Below are 18,695 nucleotides of genomic sequence, written 5' to 3'. Positions count from 1 at the left end.
CTGTCTCTATCTCTGTCAAATAAATAAATAAAATCTTTAAAAAAAAAAAAAAGAAATAACTAAGGCATAAAATTCATCTTTGAAGCTTGTGAAACATCTGTGATGAGTAGTAGCTTCATTGTTTGGGCTATGAGATAGACATTTCTTTACTCCCATAAGAAAGAAAGTCTACCCAAGTGGACTTCCTTCACCATATCTTACTCCCTTTGCTGAAATGTGTCCCCATTCCCCAATTGTTCACCTTGCAATTATCTACCCCTCCTTTAAGTTCCTCACTCACTCAGATGCCACCGTATTCCCACTGCATTTTGTATACACCTCCATTGTATCGACTATCACGCAGCGTTGAAAGGGTTTGCAGATTTGTTACCCATAAGCTCCTTGATGGCAGAGGCCAAGCCTTTTATTCCTTGCATCCCAAGGACCCCTCAGGACAGCCCATGGATCCTCAATAAGAGTTTAGAAAAGGAAGTGATGGGAAGGAGGGAGAGAAGGAGGAAGAGAAGGGGAAGGAAGGGAAGACGGTGGGCTAAGTGATATATTTTTAAATATGTTGTACTCATTCAAAATGAGGTATGTTCACTATAATTAAAATTTAACATTACTAAAATACTTAAAACTCTCTTTTTGCTTTGGAATTTGGGGAAATGGCAATTGGTTTTTGGCCCAACTACAGCTTTTCATAATCAACATAACTTAAGTCAAGGTTGAATTAAATAATAGAGGCCTGAAATGTCCTCCTTCCACTTACTCCTGACACCGCGACATCCCTCTGTTGACTCACCTTTACCTCCAATTCCAAAAGAAACCACCCTAACTCCATGGCATCAAAGACAGGGAGAGCAAAAAGGAGGGCCCATTTTTTTCTTTTCCTGGTCAACTACTCCTTCGCTAAACAAATTTCCCTCCTTGAAAACAAATTTTTGGTTTTCAACAGGAAGTAAAAGGCAAGTTTCTTAACCAAATCAAAGCATGTCAGAATTTCCTTTCACCAGCTGGCTTTGAAAAATGGGACCTTCTAAGTTTTATCGGTACCAAAAAAAAAAAAAAAAAGTCACCCATACAATGCAACTAGAAGCCTCTGAGGAGCACCAGAAAGTCCCTACTCCCAGACTGGGCCACCAACCACAACGTAATGACAAATGGAGAATTCCAGAGAAGACTAATGTTTCAGAGGGTCAGATGATACCATTTTAAAGTGTTTCACCTTTCAAAACGGAAATTAAAAATTTAAATCAAAAAACCTATTTCTTTTCTTTTTTGTCCTGTGGACAATGATACTGATTACTGGGAGAAACAACAGCTGAGGAAAATGACAGACTGCCACTTGTGAAAGAAAAACTATGCTTGGTGATGGGGAAGTCAATTACAATACTGAAATTGATCAAGGCAATGGGCTACTTCACATGATATTTCCCATGCATTGTTCCAAACCACCACAGAGCGATACAGTGTTCGTCAAAATCAGAACGACGTTCTTCACGCCCAAATGAACCCTGCAATACACTGACAGTGCTAATGAGCTTCTCTTGTTAATAAGTAAAGGTGACTCCCAATGTAACAATTTGGGGATCTTTCTTTTTTCTTTTCAGAATTTTTAATTTCTTTTCTCAGAAAACTTGATGGGTACGCTTTTTGCCTGGCCCAATAAAATTATTGTAAAGAAGGAATTAAAATTTTCGCAAATAATAGAATGCCAATTTCCATCACTTTCATGTTAAAAAGGCATAAAGGCACAAAAATGCCAGGATCATAAGCCCATCACAATGGCTTGATTCAATATTTCTTACCATACCAAAAACACTTTGGGGAATTTAACCCAAGTTTGTGCTCATGGTGAAAAAGAAACTGTTCCAAAGTCAGTTGTGATCTGTTTCATCAAATGACAGAACTGGGTAGCTTCTAGTTCAAATCAGAAAATAAGGAAGTTGTGCCCTGCCGTTAACCCATAAAATCCGAGCTGCTACTAACCGTAACAAATGATTGACTTGCCATTTTTAAAGGACAGTGAGAATTTGCCATCTGTAAAGAGGAACTAAGAGGCACACGTGGAAATTCAGGAACATACCAAGTGTTCGCAATAACACAAACTGCATTCCCAGCGCGAAAGGTCTCTCCTCATCTTCTACCGACCTACAGTGAAGGGAAAGAAAGAAATGTCTGAAAACACCGGCCTCAAGAAAACGAACATCAAATCAAGCCAGCTTAGCGCGGAGCCGGGGACCACAGAGCTGCTGTGCCAAAATATTTATTTACTAGAATTTCTCAACAACAGCCAAACAAGCCTGCTGATGTAGCTGAATCGGAGAGTGAGTTCTCCCCAGTGAAGACTCCAGAGAAGCTCTGATTAGCTCTGTTTCTGGGTAAACACGGGTGGAGGGCCACAGGTTCATGGCTGAAGGTACACAAGTGGCTCTGAGCTTCTGAAACCAGTTCCGTGAAAAAAACAGATAAAATAATTTATCCCAGCTATCGCATTCTTGTTTTTCTATTTGCTTACACTTTCCAGAGAGTAGGTGTGTCGGCTGAAAGCTACTCCCGTGATTTCTCAAGGAAAAGTATAGAGGAAAAAAGTTAAAGAAAGGAGAGTCAAGAAAAAAGTAAAAAAACAAGCCAAACATTAGAAAAAGAGTGAATCCCTCCCCACCACCTCATTCTTTTCTTCTTTTCCTAAAACCTATCCAAGTAATTCCCACACGGCTCCAAGTAATTCCCACATGGCAGGAAGATTGGAATCTACTGATTTGTAATTAGCAAAGATTAAAGGGCTCCTTTTTCTGAAGTTTTGAGTGAGAAGCCAGCTGGTGATTTGCCATGTTCGAGCACGATGACACGGGGCAGCCCTGATCTGGGTTATTTAACATCTCTTACAGAATTAAAGTTTAAAAATTAAGATTATTAAGGATTCATTTTTTAAAATGCTGAAGTACCTGATCTTTTCTGTCCCATACGCACTGAGTTCTAGGGATAACGTGCCCACTTCCCCAGGACCAATGCACCTGCCATCTTACCCCACCTTCCTTATCCTTACCTAGCAACTTGCCCCATGCTGCACACACCACTGTTACCTGCTGATGGAGGAACTGAGTGAATCAACCAATGGGCCTTCCCACCAGGTGCTGTTATCGTACTGTCAAGGAAGGGACTGGCTGGCAAACGTCTAACTCAGCATCCCATAGAAGAAAAGCCAAAATGTGCAGAAGAAGCAGCCAACAGCCCAACCGCCTTGCTAGGAATGACGTCCCAGCAGGTGGGACCACCAGGTGCCCTGCTGTGTGGGGTACTGAGGAGCCAGGGAGGAGGTAAAGGAGGAATGAGGACGGATTCCCTTTCCTCCTCACTCCTTCACTGCACTGCCTCCCCTGATCCCCCTGAAGCCGCCGTGGGCGAGTTTCTCCTTCACCGCGCCGTCCCCTTCCCTCCTTTGCCCACTGTAGCCTTTACTGCAAATGCCAACACACTGATCTGAATGGGCCCGTGTCAACATTTTTAACAGGACTTCCATTAAAGTAACGTCTGTGTTCTTTTATAAGCAAAAACCCACAAACGGGATATATAATAAAACGTAGCATGAATAACTGAAGAATTACATCTCCCAGTCTGTCCTTTCCCTGGTTCAACTCCAAAATTTCATATGACAGTAAAATTCATGAAATCCACATTTTGAATTGCAGGCCCCAGGTGAACTGTCACTGATCCCGGAGGTACTGACTACCTACCAGGTTGGAGATAATAGTCTTTGCCTGTGGGGCACCTGGGTGGCACAGCGGTTAAGCGTCTGCCTTCGGCTCAGGGCGTGATCCCGGCGTTCCGGGATCGAGCCCCACATCAGGCTCCTCCACTATGAGCCTGCTTCTTCCTCTCCCACTCCCCCTGCTTGTGTTCCCTCCCTCGCTGGCTGTCTCTATCTCTGTCGAATAAATAAATAAAATCTTTAAAAAAAAAAATAGTCTTTGCCTGTACCCGAGACTCAGCAACTTCACCAAATGACTTCCTGCCCCATCTGGAGTCAGGCTCTGCGTGGCTAACATGGCGACCGCTTTCAGCTCCTGAACTTGAACCTTTAAGGGCACAGACTTCAGGAACCCAAGGCACCCAAAAGAAGTTTCACTAGACTACAGGACTAGAATCCACCTGAATAAAGAAAGTTCTGGGGTATGAAACGTCACAACCTTCCTTTCCCTTCCTGACGTGGGAAATACTTCTCCTAAATTCAACAAGCAAAGGTCTGAGCGCTTCCCTGCACAATCTGACGTTGCTTTCCTCTCCGCGCTACCACATCGATCCCAGCTCGGAACGTGTACTCTGGCAATTGTGAGTGTAGAACCCACCTGGAAGCTGAGTGCTGTTCTCACCTGAGTGTTACTATGATGGCTGATGGCTGGGCACATGCTGTGATGAAGGTGACTATGAAGAGAAAAATTAAGAAGGGGATAAGGGTGTTGCAGGCCCGTTTGCACTTCCCGGACACAGCATAGCCGTTCTCGTTGAGATAGGTTTTGACGATGACCACGCGGAGCTGACTGCGCTGTCCCACTGTAGGTGGGGTGATCACTTGCCGGCTTTGGACACAGGTGCACTCTGTGTAATTCCTTATCTAAGGGAAGACAAAGATCGGTTGTGAGCCAACCTAAAGCACAGGAAAATGAAGACAAAGTTTAAAGCTCTAAAATAGCTCTAGTATTTGAATAGGCATTATATTTTGCTAAGCGAAATAAGTCAATCAGAGAAAGACAATTATCATATGGCTTCACTCATATGTGGACTATGAGAAACAAAGCAGAGGATCATAGGGGAAGGGAGGGAAAGCTGAATGGGAAGAAATCAGAGGGAGACAAACCATGAGAGACTCTTAACTCTAGGAAACAAACTGAGGGTTGCTGGAGGGGAGGGAGGTGGGGGCCTGGGCAACTGGAGGGTGGGCATTAAGGAGGCCACGTGATGTGATGTGTTGTGTGCAACTGATGAATTATTGAACTCTACATCTGAAACTAATGATGTATTATATGTTGGCTAATTGAATTTAAATTTTAAAAAATATGCATAATATTTAAGTGAAAACACAGCCTCATTGCTAACAGTAAGGATCCAAAGTGTGCATCCAACAATGTCTGCTGGCCAAATCGTGTAAACCTAAACTTTTATAAGGAGCTTTCAACACTCCGTTCTATAGCATTCACATTCCATATGCTCATTTTGGTCACAACTATGTGCTGCTTCCACTGCTGTTTAATTCTCGGGCTCTCTAATTAGAGAAGCCCCTCAAAAACAGGAACCAAGCTTTCTGTTTATTTGTGCCCATGAGAGCACCTAGCATCAACCTGGACACAGTGTAGGACCTAAAGTAAATATTTTTTAAATGAGTGCAGAGAATTCATGATGCCTCCATGATGACTCCAGGGTCAGGACCAGTGAACATATCATTGGCTGTTTCGTTTGAAAAAAAGCTAGTTCGAGGAACTAAAAAGGCATTTCAAATAAAAGCAACCAATTAATCTTTCTGCCTGTTATGTTGTTTTTACTGAAAAGACATCAGCTGAACTCACTGTCATTGTGCGCCCTCAGCTACTTGGAGAAGCAGTAGCAACAAATACAAGGATGGGATGCCATTTGGCCATCTGTGCTCCGGGGACTGCAGGCCTCTTTTTAAGAATGAGGCTGTGCATTAGAGGACTCCCCCGCTCACCCCCGGGGAAGGACTTAGCCACTGAGGACAGAGCTCATTGTCTCTTCCAACTTGGTCACATGCTGGAGCTCACCAATTATATAATGAGGAGCCAGCAACAGGATTTCTCAATTTATCACTATAGCTTAAAACTCCGAAATCAAATATGACAATCCCAAAACAGTCAATGGTCTAATCCCTTAACACCTACACAGTACAAGGCAATGCACCTTAACCTTTTTAATTACAGCAGCCTCCTACAATCTGTTCTTATGCAAAGAATGAAACCAGGCTCAATAAAGAACTGAGTAGAATATGAAAACCTCCCACAGTATTACAGCCTATTTATAATTCACAGGGAAGGGAATTCTCAAAATAGCCTATTCTTGAACTGACAGAAATATCTTTACTCTGAAAGTTAAAAAAAAGAAAGAAAGAAAGAAAAAGAAGGAAAGGAAGAAAGAAAGAACAAAAGAAAGAAAGAGAAAATAAAATAAAATAAAATAAAATAAAATAAAATAAAATAAGAGTTCCCACCTACTGTCAAAAAAAAAAAAAAAAACAACCTGATAGTCTATGAAAAATAGTTATTGCCCATCTTCACAAACTCTGATCAGGGAAGGTGCTCTCCTATTAGCACCAAATGTGCTCATCTTGACCTTCAAATGCATCGCAAGGGCCCTGGCAGAGTAAGAAATGGGAGGCCTAGCATTGAGCCTTATCGCGTTTCACTGAGTTGGCACAGAATGTAAAGTGGGAGGAGGCTGATGTGGAAAAAGTCACTGTACCCACACACTCCAATCGTCCCTGGAAAAAAAATGATAGCATTGCATAATTTTCTTTCCTCTGGCTTTTTGTCAAGACATCTTTTGTAGGTTATTTGATGTTTCTTGAAAAGAGGGACCGAAGCCGAGTGTTAGTATATGAATTCTAACACGTCCTTGTCACAGGATGTTGGATCAACAACAGTACAGGAACTTGTGAAAAACACTCACCCCGGTGCTAAGATTACCACTGTTAACACAGCCAGCCAGACAAGGGTTAAAGTATGTAATTCCATCCGATCCACAGACTGGCTCATACTCGTGTATTTTACAACCACAATTAACATTGCAGCTTCCTGTCAGGTTCCTGTGAGGCATGGTGAGAGAAGGTCTAGAGAGAAAAAAGCAGGTCATGAGCAACATTTACTAAAATAAAACTCTAAAGAAAGTTCTCGACGTTAAGTAATTTGTCCATTTTAGAAAAGCTGGTCCCATTAAATCAAAGCTATGGTACTGTAAAGTAACCACCTTGGATAATTATCATGACTTTTACACACAGCACAAAGAAAAATGTTTCAGTCTTCTGGTACTATAAATTCAAGAGTTCCGTATCAAATGATCTATCATGCCTCTATTCTACCTTCCATCTTGGTGCTACAGATCTGGGCTCAGCAGTTCTAACCCCCGTGTAACCACCCACTTATTGTAGATATTCAGCTCTCTGTCTTAACAAACCCAGGCCTCGATTTCTTCAACTATAAAGAGAGGAACTGCTTTTCTGTATCAGATCAATAACACCATTAGGAGGGCACAAACAAAACCCATCCATCACAGTTGTCGACAGGGGTTCCTCTGACTGAAAACGTCAATTGTTCTGGAATAAATTATCAAAGAAAGACATGGGACTCTAGAAATTGAGTCGTAAGTGATTTTCAAAGAAGATCGGGAATCACATCACTACTGTGGTTCAAACAACCGGCGAGGAACGTTCAGTCCTTCCTTCAGAAAGCCCAGATGCGGATTCACAGTCAACGTGGTGGGTTTGTTCTCTCATAAGATCACGATGTCTGATTCAAAGAAATGACACAATATGAAAAGTTCTAATACAATCAATTCAGGCAACACATATAAAACGGGGGGAGCAGGTAAGGATATGGGGGCGGGGGGAAAGAAGTAGAAGGAAATGTTGTAGAGAAGAGCAGAGGCAGGCAGGGACCCAGGAGGGACCCAGGGAAGCCATGGGAGAATGAAAGGGGCTCTCTAGTGACCTCTTCCTTGGCTTCTATGACCACCATTTTTGTCACTGATGAAATACTGTTCCCAAAGCCACATGAGTTAGTAACAGCAGATTCATCTATTCATCATCCATCCATTCAACAATATTCTAGAATGTCTGTTACGTGCCAGAACTAATCTTTAATGCCTATGTTGAGCAACCGCCCCTCCAGTAGCATAGCCCATCCCAACCCTATGTGTTTACTCTATACACAGAAAGCATTTTTCATTCAAAGGTCTCTCTCCTGTGTCCTCTTTCACACTTTGATAACTGAGTCCTCAAATTTTAATGAAAGGAACAAATTCATAGCAGTATTTAAACCTTATCAAGAGGGGCGCCTGGGTGGCTCAGATGATTAAGCGTCTGCTTTTGGCTCAGGTCATGATCCCAGGGTCCTGGGATTGAGTCCCACATAGGGCTCCCTGCTCAGCGGGGAGCCTGCTTCTCCCTCTCCCTCTGCTCCTCTGCTCCTGCTCTCTCTCTCAAATAAATAAATAAAATCTTTCAAAAAATAAACCTTATCAAGAAAGGCTTCTAAAGAGGTCAAAGTGAAATAAGCTCTGTTCTTCACTAACGTCAGTCATTCTGCAGAAGAAATTTTGTCATAAGACTTTGATAATTATGCCCACAAACTCTTGGATTCATATCATTTTGTTGTATACTTTTATACTTTTAAAAAATGTTATTCTAGATCAGTACTTCTCCACAGGGGCAATTTTGTTCCCTAGGGGACATTTTTGGTTGTCACAACTAAGGGAGTGCTATTCCTCCAGTGGGCAGGGGCCAGGGACACTTCTAGATACCCTCTAATACACAGAACAACCCCGCACCACCCCGCACAACAACCCCGATGACTCTATCTGTGCCCCCATGCACAATTTAACCCCCCATGTGACCCCCGCACGACTCCCATTGCCCAAGTCTTAGTGGTCTTGAGGGTGAGGGCAAGAGTCTATTCTAGGCTTACTACTACATTCCACAAATGATGAAATGGAGGTCCAGAGAGGCCAGATGATTCACTATAACGCTAATTAGTGCTGTTTTAACTGGTACCATATGAAAAGTGTTCTGTGTCCATCACTGTTCTCCTCACTAGCTCTTCAAGAGCTGCACTGCAAGCCATGACCAAATAGAAGGGATTTTATATGTCTGTATGCTTAGTCACTAACAATGACAGGCTCCAAATCCATACGGTATAGTTCTTCCTATTGCTATTAAGAAGTTACAAAGAATTTCTTATTAAGAGCATGATTCATATGCATTTATGACCACCACGAGCTCCCAAACACCTCTCTTTCATGGGTCCGTCCACTCAAGAGAAAGGAATCTAAGAGAATATAAACAGATGCTCAAAACCCACTGATGACAGGAAGCACGAGCTTTCCTGAGTTCCAGAAACAGAGGCACAGTCCCAGGTCATCGTTGGGTATGTTTGCTTTTCTCATGAGAACATGATGTCTGAAACAAAGAAATGATACAATAAAGCTCTAAGAAAATCAAAACAAGCAACAAATAGAAATAGTAGTGAAAAGAAGTGGGCATTCACGGGAAAGTCATTATGGGCAAAGGCCGGAGTGGCGCAAAAAACGAAAGATACCAACATGGTTAAGGCTTTACACTGTGCTGATTTTTAAAAAAAATAAATTTTAAAGAATAGTAATGTCTTGTTGGACTGTCACTCCCTTTTCAGAAAACAGGCTGGGTTGTAATAAGGATACAAGTGTTTAAACCTGAATGACACTAAGCAACCTGAGCCCTTCATGAGCCTGAAGGGAATCCACCACAGGAGTACAATCACACGAGGGCCAGGGGGCACCACACTTACACGGGCAAAGGACTGTGCATCACGCTTCCAATAAACTACAGCACTTCTGACAAGTTAGCTTTACAAGTAAGAGGCTCCTGTGAGTTCAGAGGCAAGGTAAGTGTTAATTTCCAAGTGAAGGAAAAGGCCTCACTGGGACACCTGGGTGACTTAGTCGGTGAAGCGTCTGCCTTCAGCTCAGGTCATGATCCTGGGATGCAGGGGTCCTGGCATCGAGCCCCGTATCGGGCTCCTTGCTCAGCGGGGAGTCTGCTTCTCCCTCTGCCTGCTGCTACCCTGCTTGTGCTCTCTCTCTCTCTCTCTCTCTAACAAATAAATAAATAAAATCTTAAAAAAAAAAAGAAGAAAAGAAAAAGGCCTCACTAGCAAGGGGACCCACAAACAACTGCGGGGTCCAAGTTGCAAGCCTAAGAGTCATACATGAGTTCTTACTGTAAGAATCGCAGAATTAAAGAACTAGAAAGATGGGAGTGGTCCCTGAGACTATCTAGTACCACTTGCTGGTTTTAAAGAATAAGAAACTATGAGGGATGCAATGACATGCCCCACAATCATTGAGGCTTCAAGAAAACCAGCCAAAGGGAGACCAAATGAACAAAAAAGGGAAAAGGAGCAAGCTTGCTGCCCATTCTTTATTAAATCAATTGCTTAAGGATCAACATTTATTTAAAGTAATATATAATAATCAAACAGACCATAGTCTAACATAAGTAATAATGTCCACCATGGGGCTGTGACAGCTGGGTTAGTAAGGACACAGTGGCTCTCAAATATCTCTCTCTGTCTCTGTCTCTCTCATTCTCTCCTCTCTCTCTCTCTCTCTCTTTCTCGCATGGGCATGTGCACACACACACACTCACGATGTATGTCACATCATCCCACCTAAAGAATACTTAGACGTCCCCATCTGATATACTTCTACAGGTCACCGTAAATCAGAGAGGAGCCCCCTAACCATCTTTCCACCTCCCCTTAAGCGTCTCCCTATCAAGAAACATGACAATGGGCATCTATGCATCTTATGCTCAAGTCACATGGGTTAAAAGAATAGGATTCATGTAGCAAATACCTTTTTAGCAAAATATACTAATCAGCTGGAAAAAACTGGTATCTTTCTCATAATATCTTAATCGCTATCAATTTATCTCAACCTTCAAGAAGACTTCAATTAGAATGTTTCTTTTTGATTCCACTTAAATTCTTGACTTCATATTAAAATGCTTCCCTGGCTATATATAGCTGTTCAATTTCAGGTTTGTAATTATTATTATTATCATCATAATCATCGTTATCATTTAAAACTAACATTTCGAGGGCCCTATTTTTACTCCAGGAATTGTGCACCAAGATCTCTATATAAATTACCTCATTTATTCCTCACAAGAATTAAAATTATTATGACTGTGTACCTTTTAGATGAGGAAACTGAATATTGGAGAGGATAGATGCTGTCAGAGTTCACAGAGCTTACTAGTAAGAGCCAAAAATAGATCAAATCATACACCTGTAATTAAAGGTAGCTAGGATAATCCAGAGACACACATACTGTCCTCTACTTTTTAGGAATTTCTTTTAAAATTCATCATGTCTATAACAAAGAAAAGATCCTGAATGGCACCAAGAGCAATGGGAGAAAACTTGAGTAAGTTAAGCTGTCCGTGAGGCACAGATGAGGAGATGAATGGTTTCATTAGAGAATTTAGAAACGATGTGGCCAGAAATGCGAGGTACCCCGAGAGCGGAGTACAGTACTATCTAAATACATCACGTGGCAGGGCAGGAGTGGTGACAAATAGCATGAAATACATTTTGGGGAAGTTGCAACAAAGGTCTGAATTAGCAGGCTATATTCAGTTTCTGTAGTCTTGGCACTTTGGGTCAATAAAACTATATTGAGAAAAGTAACTTCAGGGAAAAATCCCAACCTCTGAGATTTTGGACTTGGTTGAACTTGGATCACTCCATCCAACAGTCACTGCCAAACACAGAAAACTGAGAAAATGCTTCCTCGCCACTTCACAGCTCAAGAAATCACCCCTGGAAAAGTTCTGGCCCAGTAATTCAAGTCAGAAGTAATTTCAACCAGAAGATGACATAATAGACCTTAGTTTTAAGTTCAAAGAGATGACACTTGATAAATGAACGATAATAAAGCTAGCATTATTAAATGATTTATCAAGACTCAGTGCCATTGAACAATTTCATACATGGACATCAGATTCAACCCCATTTTTTAAAATTACTTGAAGAAAAGGTGAAGAGCAAAGAACTCACATTATGCAATGTGTTTATATAAAATCTTATTTGAGCCACGGTGTTCACAGTAAATCCTGACTCTTAGAGCTGTGAGATGATTCCGACATGCCTGTATAAAATACAGACGCAGAGGGGAAGCAACATACACTTCCTAACTACAACGGCAGGGAAGGGACCTGGGTGGCTCAGTCGGGTAAGTGTCCAACTCTTGATTTGGCTCAGGTCATGATCTCAGGGTTGTGAGACGGAGCCCCGCATCAGACTCGGTGCTGGGTGTGGCACATGCTTGAGATTCTCTCTCTCCCTTGGCCCCTCCAACTCCCTCCCCCTCTCTAAAAAAAGAGAAAAAAACAAAAAACAAAACAAAACAAACAAAAACCTACAAGGTAACAGTGGGTGCTGGGAATGTAATTACTTGAGCTGGAAATGGGCCAGGATATTAACCAGAGTGCCTGGGATCTTTCATTATGAAAAAAATCATCAAATTCTCAAATCTGAATTTCTTTTCTTCAATTATATTTTATCGTGGTTAGAACACTTAACATGAGCTCTACCCTTCTGCCAAATTTTAGGTGTACGATACAGTGGCGTACAACAGATCCCTAGAGTTGACTGAAACGTGATGTCCATTGATTAGTGACTCCTCATTTCCCACTTCCTCAAGCCACCATTCCACCCTAAGTATTTTAGGTACCTCATATAAATGAATCATTCCGTATCTGTCATTCTGTAACTGGCTTATTTCACCTCGCATGATGTCCTCAGGGTTCATCCACTTTGTCACATATTGCCAAATTTCTTTCACTTTTAAGGCTGAATCGTATTCCATTGTATGCATACACCACATTCTCTTTATCCATTCATCTGTCGATGGGCGCTTCGGTTGTTTCCACATCTTGGCTGTCAAATCTGAATTTTCTAGGGGAACCACTAATAACACGTCAGGTGCCTTCTGCAAAAAGACTATGACTCCATCTTGGCTCAACAGGAAAAGTTCATCTTTCTAAAACATCTCAACCCCCATCAGCTATTCAGGGGCCTCTTGACCACTTGATGCTAATTCAAAGATGCATCGTCCTGCAGAGTCACCCTCCGGTGAACCCGGAGCTTCTCATCCAAGCTTTAATAAATGAGGGTGGCCAATACACTGCGCTTGCTTCTTTGTGGTTTTTCTTTCTTCTTCTTTCAGAATATTTTAATAATGAAAAGTATTGCATTCAGAATCAGAGCAACCTCGGTTCAAATTCTAGTTCTACCATTTTCTGACTGTGTGACTCAGCGTTATTTAAGCCTTCTGCGTTTCTTTCTCTTATTTCAAATGAGAAAAAAATGCCATTTTAAATAGTTTTTTATCAATTGCTTATTATGTATAGGTTTTATCCTATCTTATCCTCTCTATAATTCTAAAAGATTGGTACTGTTATTAACCCATCTTAATGATGAGGGAACGGAGGCACAGAGGGTAAGGAATGTGCCGAGAACTTTATTCGGTCCTCACAATGGTTCAACAAGATGGTTCAACAAGATAGTATCTATCAGTGTTGTCACCTTAAAGATATGGAAACCAAGCACAGAAAGGTTCATTAATTTGCCCATACTCACACAGCTAGTATGTGGCAAGACCACGGCTGACCCAAGAGCCACCGAGGAAAAAGTGGATGTGCAGAACACAGCACTATGCTTGTAACTCAGATGCGCCAAATATGAGGAAACGGGCACGACTGCCAGAGACAGATGCAGTCTCGGTGGCTCTCTTGGTAAGGAGGTGGTGTGTGGCTTAGGGGTGTGTTTATATGAGATACAAAATGTAAAACGGCACCTGAGTTTGGTTTTCAGAAAGGACATAAACCCTGAAATAGATAGTTTGGGTTTCATTCAGTTCTACTCCTTATCAACTGATGACATGGGGCAAATCACTTCATCTCTAAGCCCGGTTTTTTAAATTAAAATGTGGGTAATAATACACTCAGTAATGTTGTAGGCATTATATATAAAAGATATACATGAACAAGTGCCAGTTACCATACCTGAGCCAAACAGATGCCTAACAAAGACTCTCCTCTTCACTGACACGCCCTTCATTTCTCCCTTTATTGGCTTTAAAGGTGAAAAAGAAATCCCATAGGCAAGCCTCGAAATCATACAGAACAGAAAACAGTTTTTACTTAACAGGCCAACCCATACCGATGAGCAGGCTGTACACTGCACAAGAGCACCCAGCCAAGGGAGCAAGGAGAGGCTGCAAAGTAACCCACACCCTGCTTGGAGAAAGGGTCCCCTTATTCTTCACACAAACAGAAGTGCTACTCTAAAAGTGCCAAGTCTGTGCATCTACACCACCCAAAAGTGTTTATATGAATTCAATTTTACTATACTATCAATATTAGTATACTATCTTCCCAGAAGTATTTGGGAAGCCAAAGGAATTCTCCAAGGAAACTGGGTTTTTTATTTTGCTAATTTATAAACTTTGATGAAGCCAGCTTGCAAATACTGGAGTGAATGGATCCTTGAAGCAGCCTCCAGCACACCTAATCAAGTTTTTCTTCATTGGATACAATTCAATGAGAAGAAGTATACCATAAATCATGGCTTTAGGTAAGAAAGACGTTTATTTTCATCAGGTTCTTACAAGTTCAGCATCACTAGATGAATAACATCCCTGCACAGAGCTAGATGGCAGACATTCATTCATCTTTTAATGAAGAAAAGGGAGTTTAAAGAAGAAAAGCTTTGTATGATCTAGAAGAGAAGGGAGAAGAGACAAGAAACTAACCTTTTCAGCACATACTACAGGTTGGACACGGTGCTAGGAAATATCAGAAAACTTCCCTAATACAATCCTCAAAATCAAAACCACAACCATTTGTTTAAAATATTGGAATGCTTCAAACGGGAGGTTGAGGATGGAAGAAAGAGACGCTGACTTCTCATTTTTTACCCTTCTGCAGTATTTTAATTTTTCAACTACATGTGTTTTACTTTAATTATGCTTGTAACTAGGTGTGACTGACATTATCACCAATTTAACAATGAGGAAACCAATACTCAACAATATTTGGCAATTTTCTTACAAGGTCACACGGCTAGAAAATGGATGACTCTGGTACTTTTCTTTGAAAATAAAACCATCTTTGACAAAGGAGTTTGGGGGGAAAGGGGAGAGGAGGTCAAGAAGTTCTTTATGGGGACCTCTATTTTCTCACTAACACAGAATCTGGGGTGCCCAACAAGAAAAACAAGACTCAGATAGAATACTTGAAGAAAAGAATTTTTAAAAATGCAACCATCATGGGGCATAGGAAAGGAAGTTGAGTAGGGCCACAAAATGGATTGCTCAGCAAAGATGAGGGCCTGCTAAGATTGGAACTCATAAATTTGTAATGGAGCCAATCAGCACAATTATATAATTTTTTCCCATAGTGCTGGAGCGTCCAGAATCAGTTGATTCAGGATTGGCAAGACAGATATGGCGCTAAGCAAGGGCTTTAAAGTCTTGAGGGGACTTGCAGTTTAAAGGCAGGTAAGACAATGAGTCTGCCTTCCCTCCCTGAGAATGCACTTAAAATTAAAGCAAGTAAGATTAAAAGGAATAAAGCTATAGCAAAGGGGAATGGAAAGAGTGACACCAAATTTCATGAAAACAGCAAGTGGGTAGGCGTTAGTTTGCGTGATGAGCAAATCCCACCTTGGAGAAGAGCCAACCTGTCCCATGCACCCTCCACAAGGCTCCACAAGGTTCTGAGCTTAAAGTCATCAGATGTGGCAGAAGCCGAAGGTGAGGATGAAGCTGAGGTTTGAGGGAGAGAAAACTGTACCAGTGGGCCCTTCCATTCTCATACTCACTCACCTCCACCCCCACGTCAGAGCCCAGACATTCTCCAGAAAGCTCTTCTCTAAAGAGACTGGAAGAAATTTAAAAAGCTAAGCTTCTACTCTAGATGTTGACAACTGAGAATAAAATTCCCTCATTTTTGTATGGGGGTGAGGGTGGGGCACATAACCCGAAAGGTGGTAGACTGAGTCTTATCAACCTGTAAAGCCGAGAATAGACAAACAGAAAAACTGACCCTTAACAACAAATGGCAAAATGTGAGGCATAAAAACAAAGTAAAGCAAAAAAATCTAATTATATACACAGATCTGAGAAGATATTACTCCTTAAAAGGATAAAAAATGTTACAAAAAAGGAATACTCAGAATACAACAAAGATAAAAGTTATTCTCAAAATTAAAAAAATTTACATAAAGAATAGAAAACAAAGTATGGAAGAATCTCTCATAGCAAAGACCATAGTAAATATGAGAGAAAAAACGACACATACAAGGCAACCAGTCTGTAAGTTCCAACATCAGATTAGCAGGAGTCCTGGTGAGCGCACAGAAAATGGAGAGAGTGAGTAAAGCTACAGCAGAAGAAAACTTCTCTGGGGTAAAGAAGACAGACGTGTTAGATTAAGATGGTTCAGAGGGTGCCTAATGTAATGAATGAACAAAGCCCTGGGCTAAGACATTCATTCATCCATTCCTTCCTTCACGCAACAAACATCCGGCATTGCTTCAGATGGTGGGGATGCAACTATTACGGAGACCACTATAGTAATTGTTCTTGACGAGCTCATATTTTAGAAACAGGAAGCATGAGCAGAGCAAATAATTAAACAAGGGAATTTCAGCTAGTGGTAAGTGCTATGAGGAGACTAAGGAGGAATGATGGGATAAAGAGGGGAGAGGGTGCCTACGTGGCTCAGTCGTTTAAGCATCTGCCCTAGGCTCAGGTCATGATCCCAGGGTCCTGGGATCAAATCAGGCTCCCTGCTCAGTGGGGAGTCGGCCTCTCCCTCTGCCCCTCCCCCCACTCATGCATGCATGCGCGCACGCTCTCTCTCTCATAAAATAAATAAATAAATAAATAAATCTTTAAAATAAATAAATAAATAAAATATTTTTTAAAAAAAAGAAGAGTGGGCTCCCTTAGATTGGGCAGGAGGGGCAGCCTCTCAGAGAAAATGATGTTGGAAGGGCCTAGTCAAGACAAAATCAGAGGGGGAAGCATTCTTTTTGAAATTTCAGAATACCTTGAAAAAAAAAAAATCCTAAAAACTTCTAAATAAAGTTGGCCACAGACAAATGGGAGCTAGGACTGGAGTTAAACTTCTTATCAGCAACATTAGATGCTAGAAGACAAAGCAATGCCTTCAAAGTTCTCAGGAAGGCAATTTTTAACCTGTAATTCTATACCCACTCAAACTATCATTAAACGTGAGAGAAGAATAAAGACACTGATACACTGACAGGCTCAGAAAGTTTTACTCCCACGTACTCTTTCCTCCAATGGTATCTGGGTATTTTTCTCCAGCAAAACAAGGAGTCAACAAATAAATAAACAAACAAACAAAAAATAGTGGATATAATTTAGATCTATGAAAGGAAGTTCCAGGATATAAATTATGCCTAGAGAGCAACTAGTCCAACTGAGGCAAGATCATGGAAAAAGAAGAATTCAATAGAACAAAGTATATGTTGAAAACTCAAAAAATATATGTGAGCATGGGGAAGGCCATTAGTCAGGGAAAGAACAGGCCTGTAGAACTCAAGGACAGACAACACAAGAAATAGGGTGCTCCAAATATGATACAAGTTTAAGCAGATTCCCATCCTCACCCTAGACAGTAGATGACTACTCTTTCTTCAACCTCTTCATTTTCTGGAGAAAATGAACCAAAGGGTATGGACTTAAGAGCATCACACATAAAGGAGCCCTTTGGTGAGATGCTAGAATGGTGGCAGGGGAATTAGGCAAAAATCTACAGAATGAACAGAAGGACCCAGGCACTTTCCCACCACCACCCCACATTCCCAGCTCTAGAATGGCAGCAGGTAGGCTTACAATCCTGAGCCCATCCCAACACAGCCGCAGCCAAGAGACAGGAGAATCCTGCTCCTGAGAAGCCAAAACACCCCAGAGGCAAGAGCTCAGGTTCTGACACCTAGCACCCCAATGAAAATGCCAGCTCCTGCCCTCCCATTACCGGATACTGAGATCCACCAATGACAAGCTCTGCCATCAGACATAGAGCACCTACTCAGCCTTTTAAATTCACGTTCTTCAATAGGAAGAGAAAGCTAAGGAGCTCCAGAAATGTAAGGGAAACTTCCAACATAATCGAGACAGCAAAATAAATAGACAGCAGGTATTCAGAGGACATAGACAATTCGGGAAGGAAAAGAAATGCTCAATCATGTTGGAGAAGTAACAGAAGATTTCCACCCATGAAGCAACAGGACTAGGAGCAAGAAACAATCAAAAATCAAGAAAAAACAAAAAAATGTGGAAGCTAAAAATACAATAACCAAAATAAAGATTTAGCAGAAGACTGAAAAGATAAAGCTGAAGAAACCTTCCCAAAAAGTAGGACAAAAAAATGAGATAAAATAAGTGATAAAGAAGATGTAGCAGACCAATGAAGGAGAGAGAAGAGCAGAAGCAGTAAGAAAAAAAATAACAAAATTTCAATTAAAAAAAAAACCAAAAACGGAACTGAAGGACACAGTTTCCTGACAATAAGGCTAAGTGCTCGGGAGGGGGGGGCGGGGAACAACAACAACCCATTCCAAAGTATATCATGGTGAAATTCAGGAATACCAGGAGTAAACTGGAAGCTCCTAGAAAGGAAAAATGGGGCACCTATGAAAGACTGGCAAAAAGAAAGGCCAGATTTTCCACAATAGCGTGAAAAACCAGATGACAGTGGAGTAATAACTTCGAAATTCTGAGTGAAAATGATTCATCCAATCTAAAATTCCTTACCCAGTCAACTTGACAATCAAATACGATAGTTTTTTTTAAAGCTATTTCATGAAAAATCTTCAAAAACAAGAAAGGACAGCCCGTATAGCCTTCCTGTA

The 18,695-nt window shown here is 41.3% G+C and overlaps 1 protein-coding gene across 5 annotated transcripts in view; it reads right to left on the bottom strand.

The window, feature by feature from the left end:
* Positions 1-18,695, bottom strand: part of SLCO5A1 (solute carrier organic anion transporter family member 5A1) — a 133,415-nt gene that overhangs the window by 6,673 nt on the left and 108,047 nt on the right. For all 5 annotated transcript variants that reach the window (XR_015725829.1, XR_015725830.1, XR_006781924.2 and 2 more), the window contains 3 exons: positions 6,661-6,820; positions 4,356-4,597; positions 2,069-2,133 (listed from right to left, as the gene is read on the bottom strand). Coding sequence is in view for 2 of the 5 variants with exons in the window: in XM_045810186.2 (XP_045666142.2) it covers positions 2,069-2,133; positions 4,356-4,597; positions 6,661-6,820 (467 nt within the window). In the remaining 3 variants the exon portion in view is untranslated. The remainder of the gene's footprint in view (positions 1-2,068; positions 2,134-4,355; positions 4,598-6,660; positions 6,821-18,695) is intronic.

Source organism: Ursus americanus, chromosome 9, assembly GCF_024610735.1.
Source record: "Ursus americanus isolate L20-20 chromosome 9, mUrsAme1.1.p, whole genome shotgun sequence".
Classification (NCBI taxonomy): Eukaryota; Metazoa; Chordata; class Mammalia; order Carnivora; family Ursidae; genus Ursus; species Ursus americanus.
Note: the sequence above shows the minus strand (reverse complement) of the source record. Positions and strands in the feature narration are given on the sequence as shown.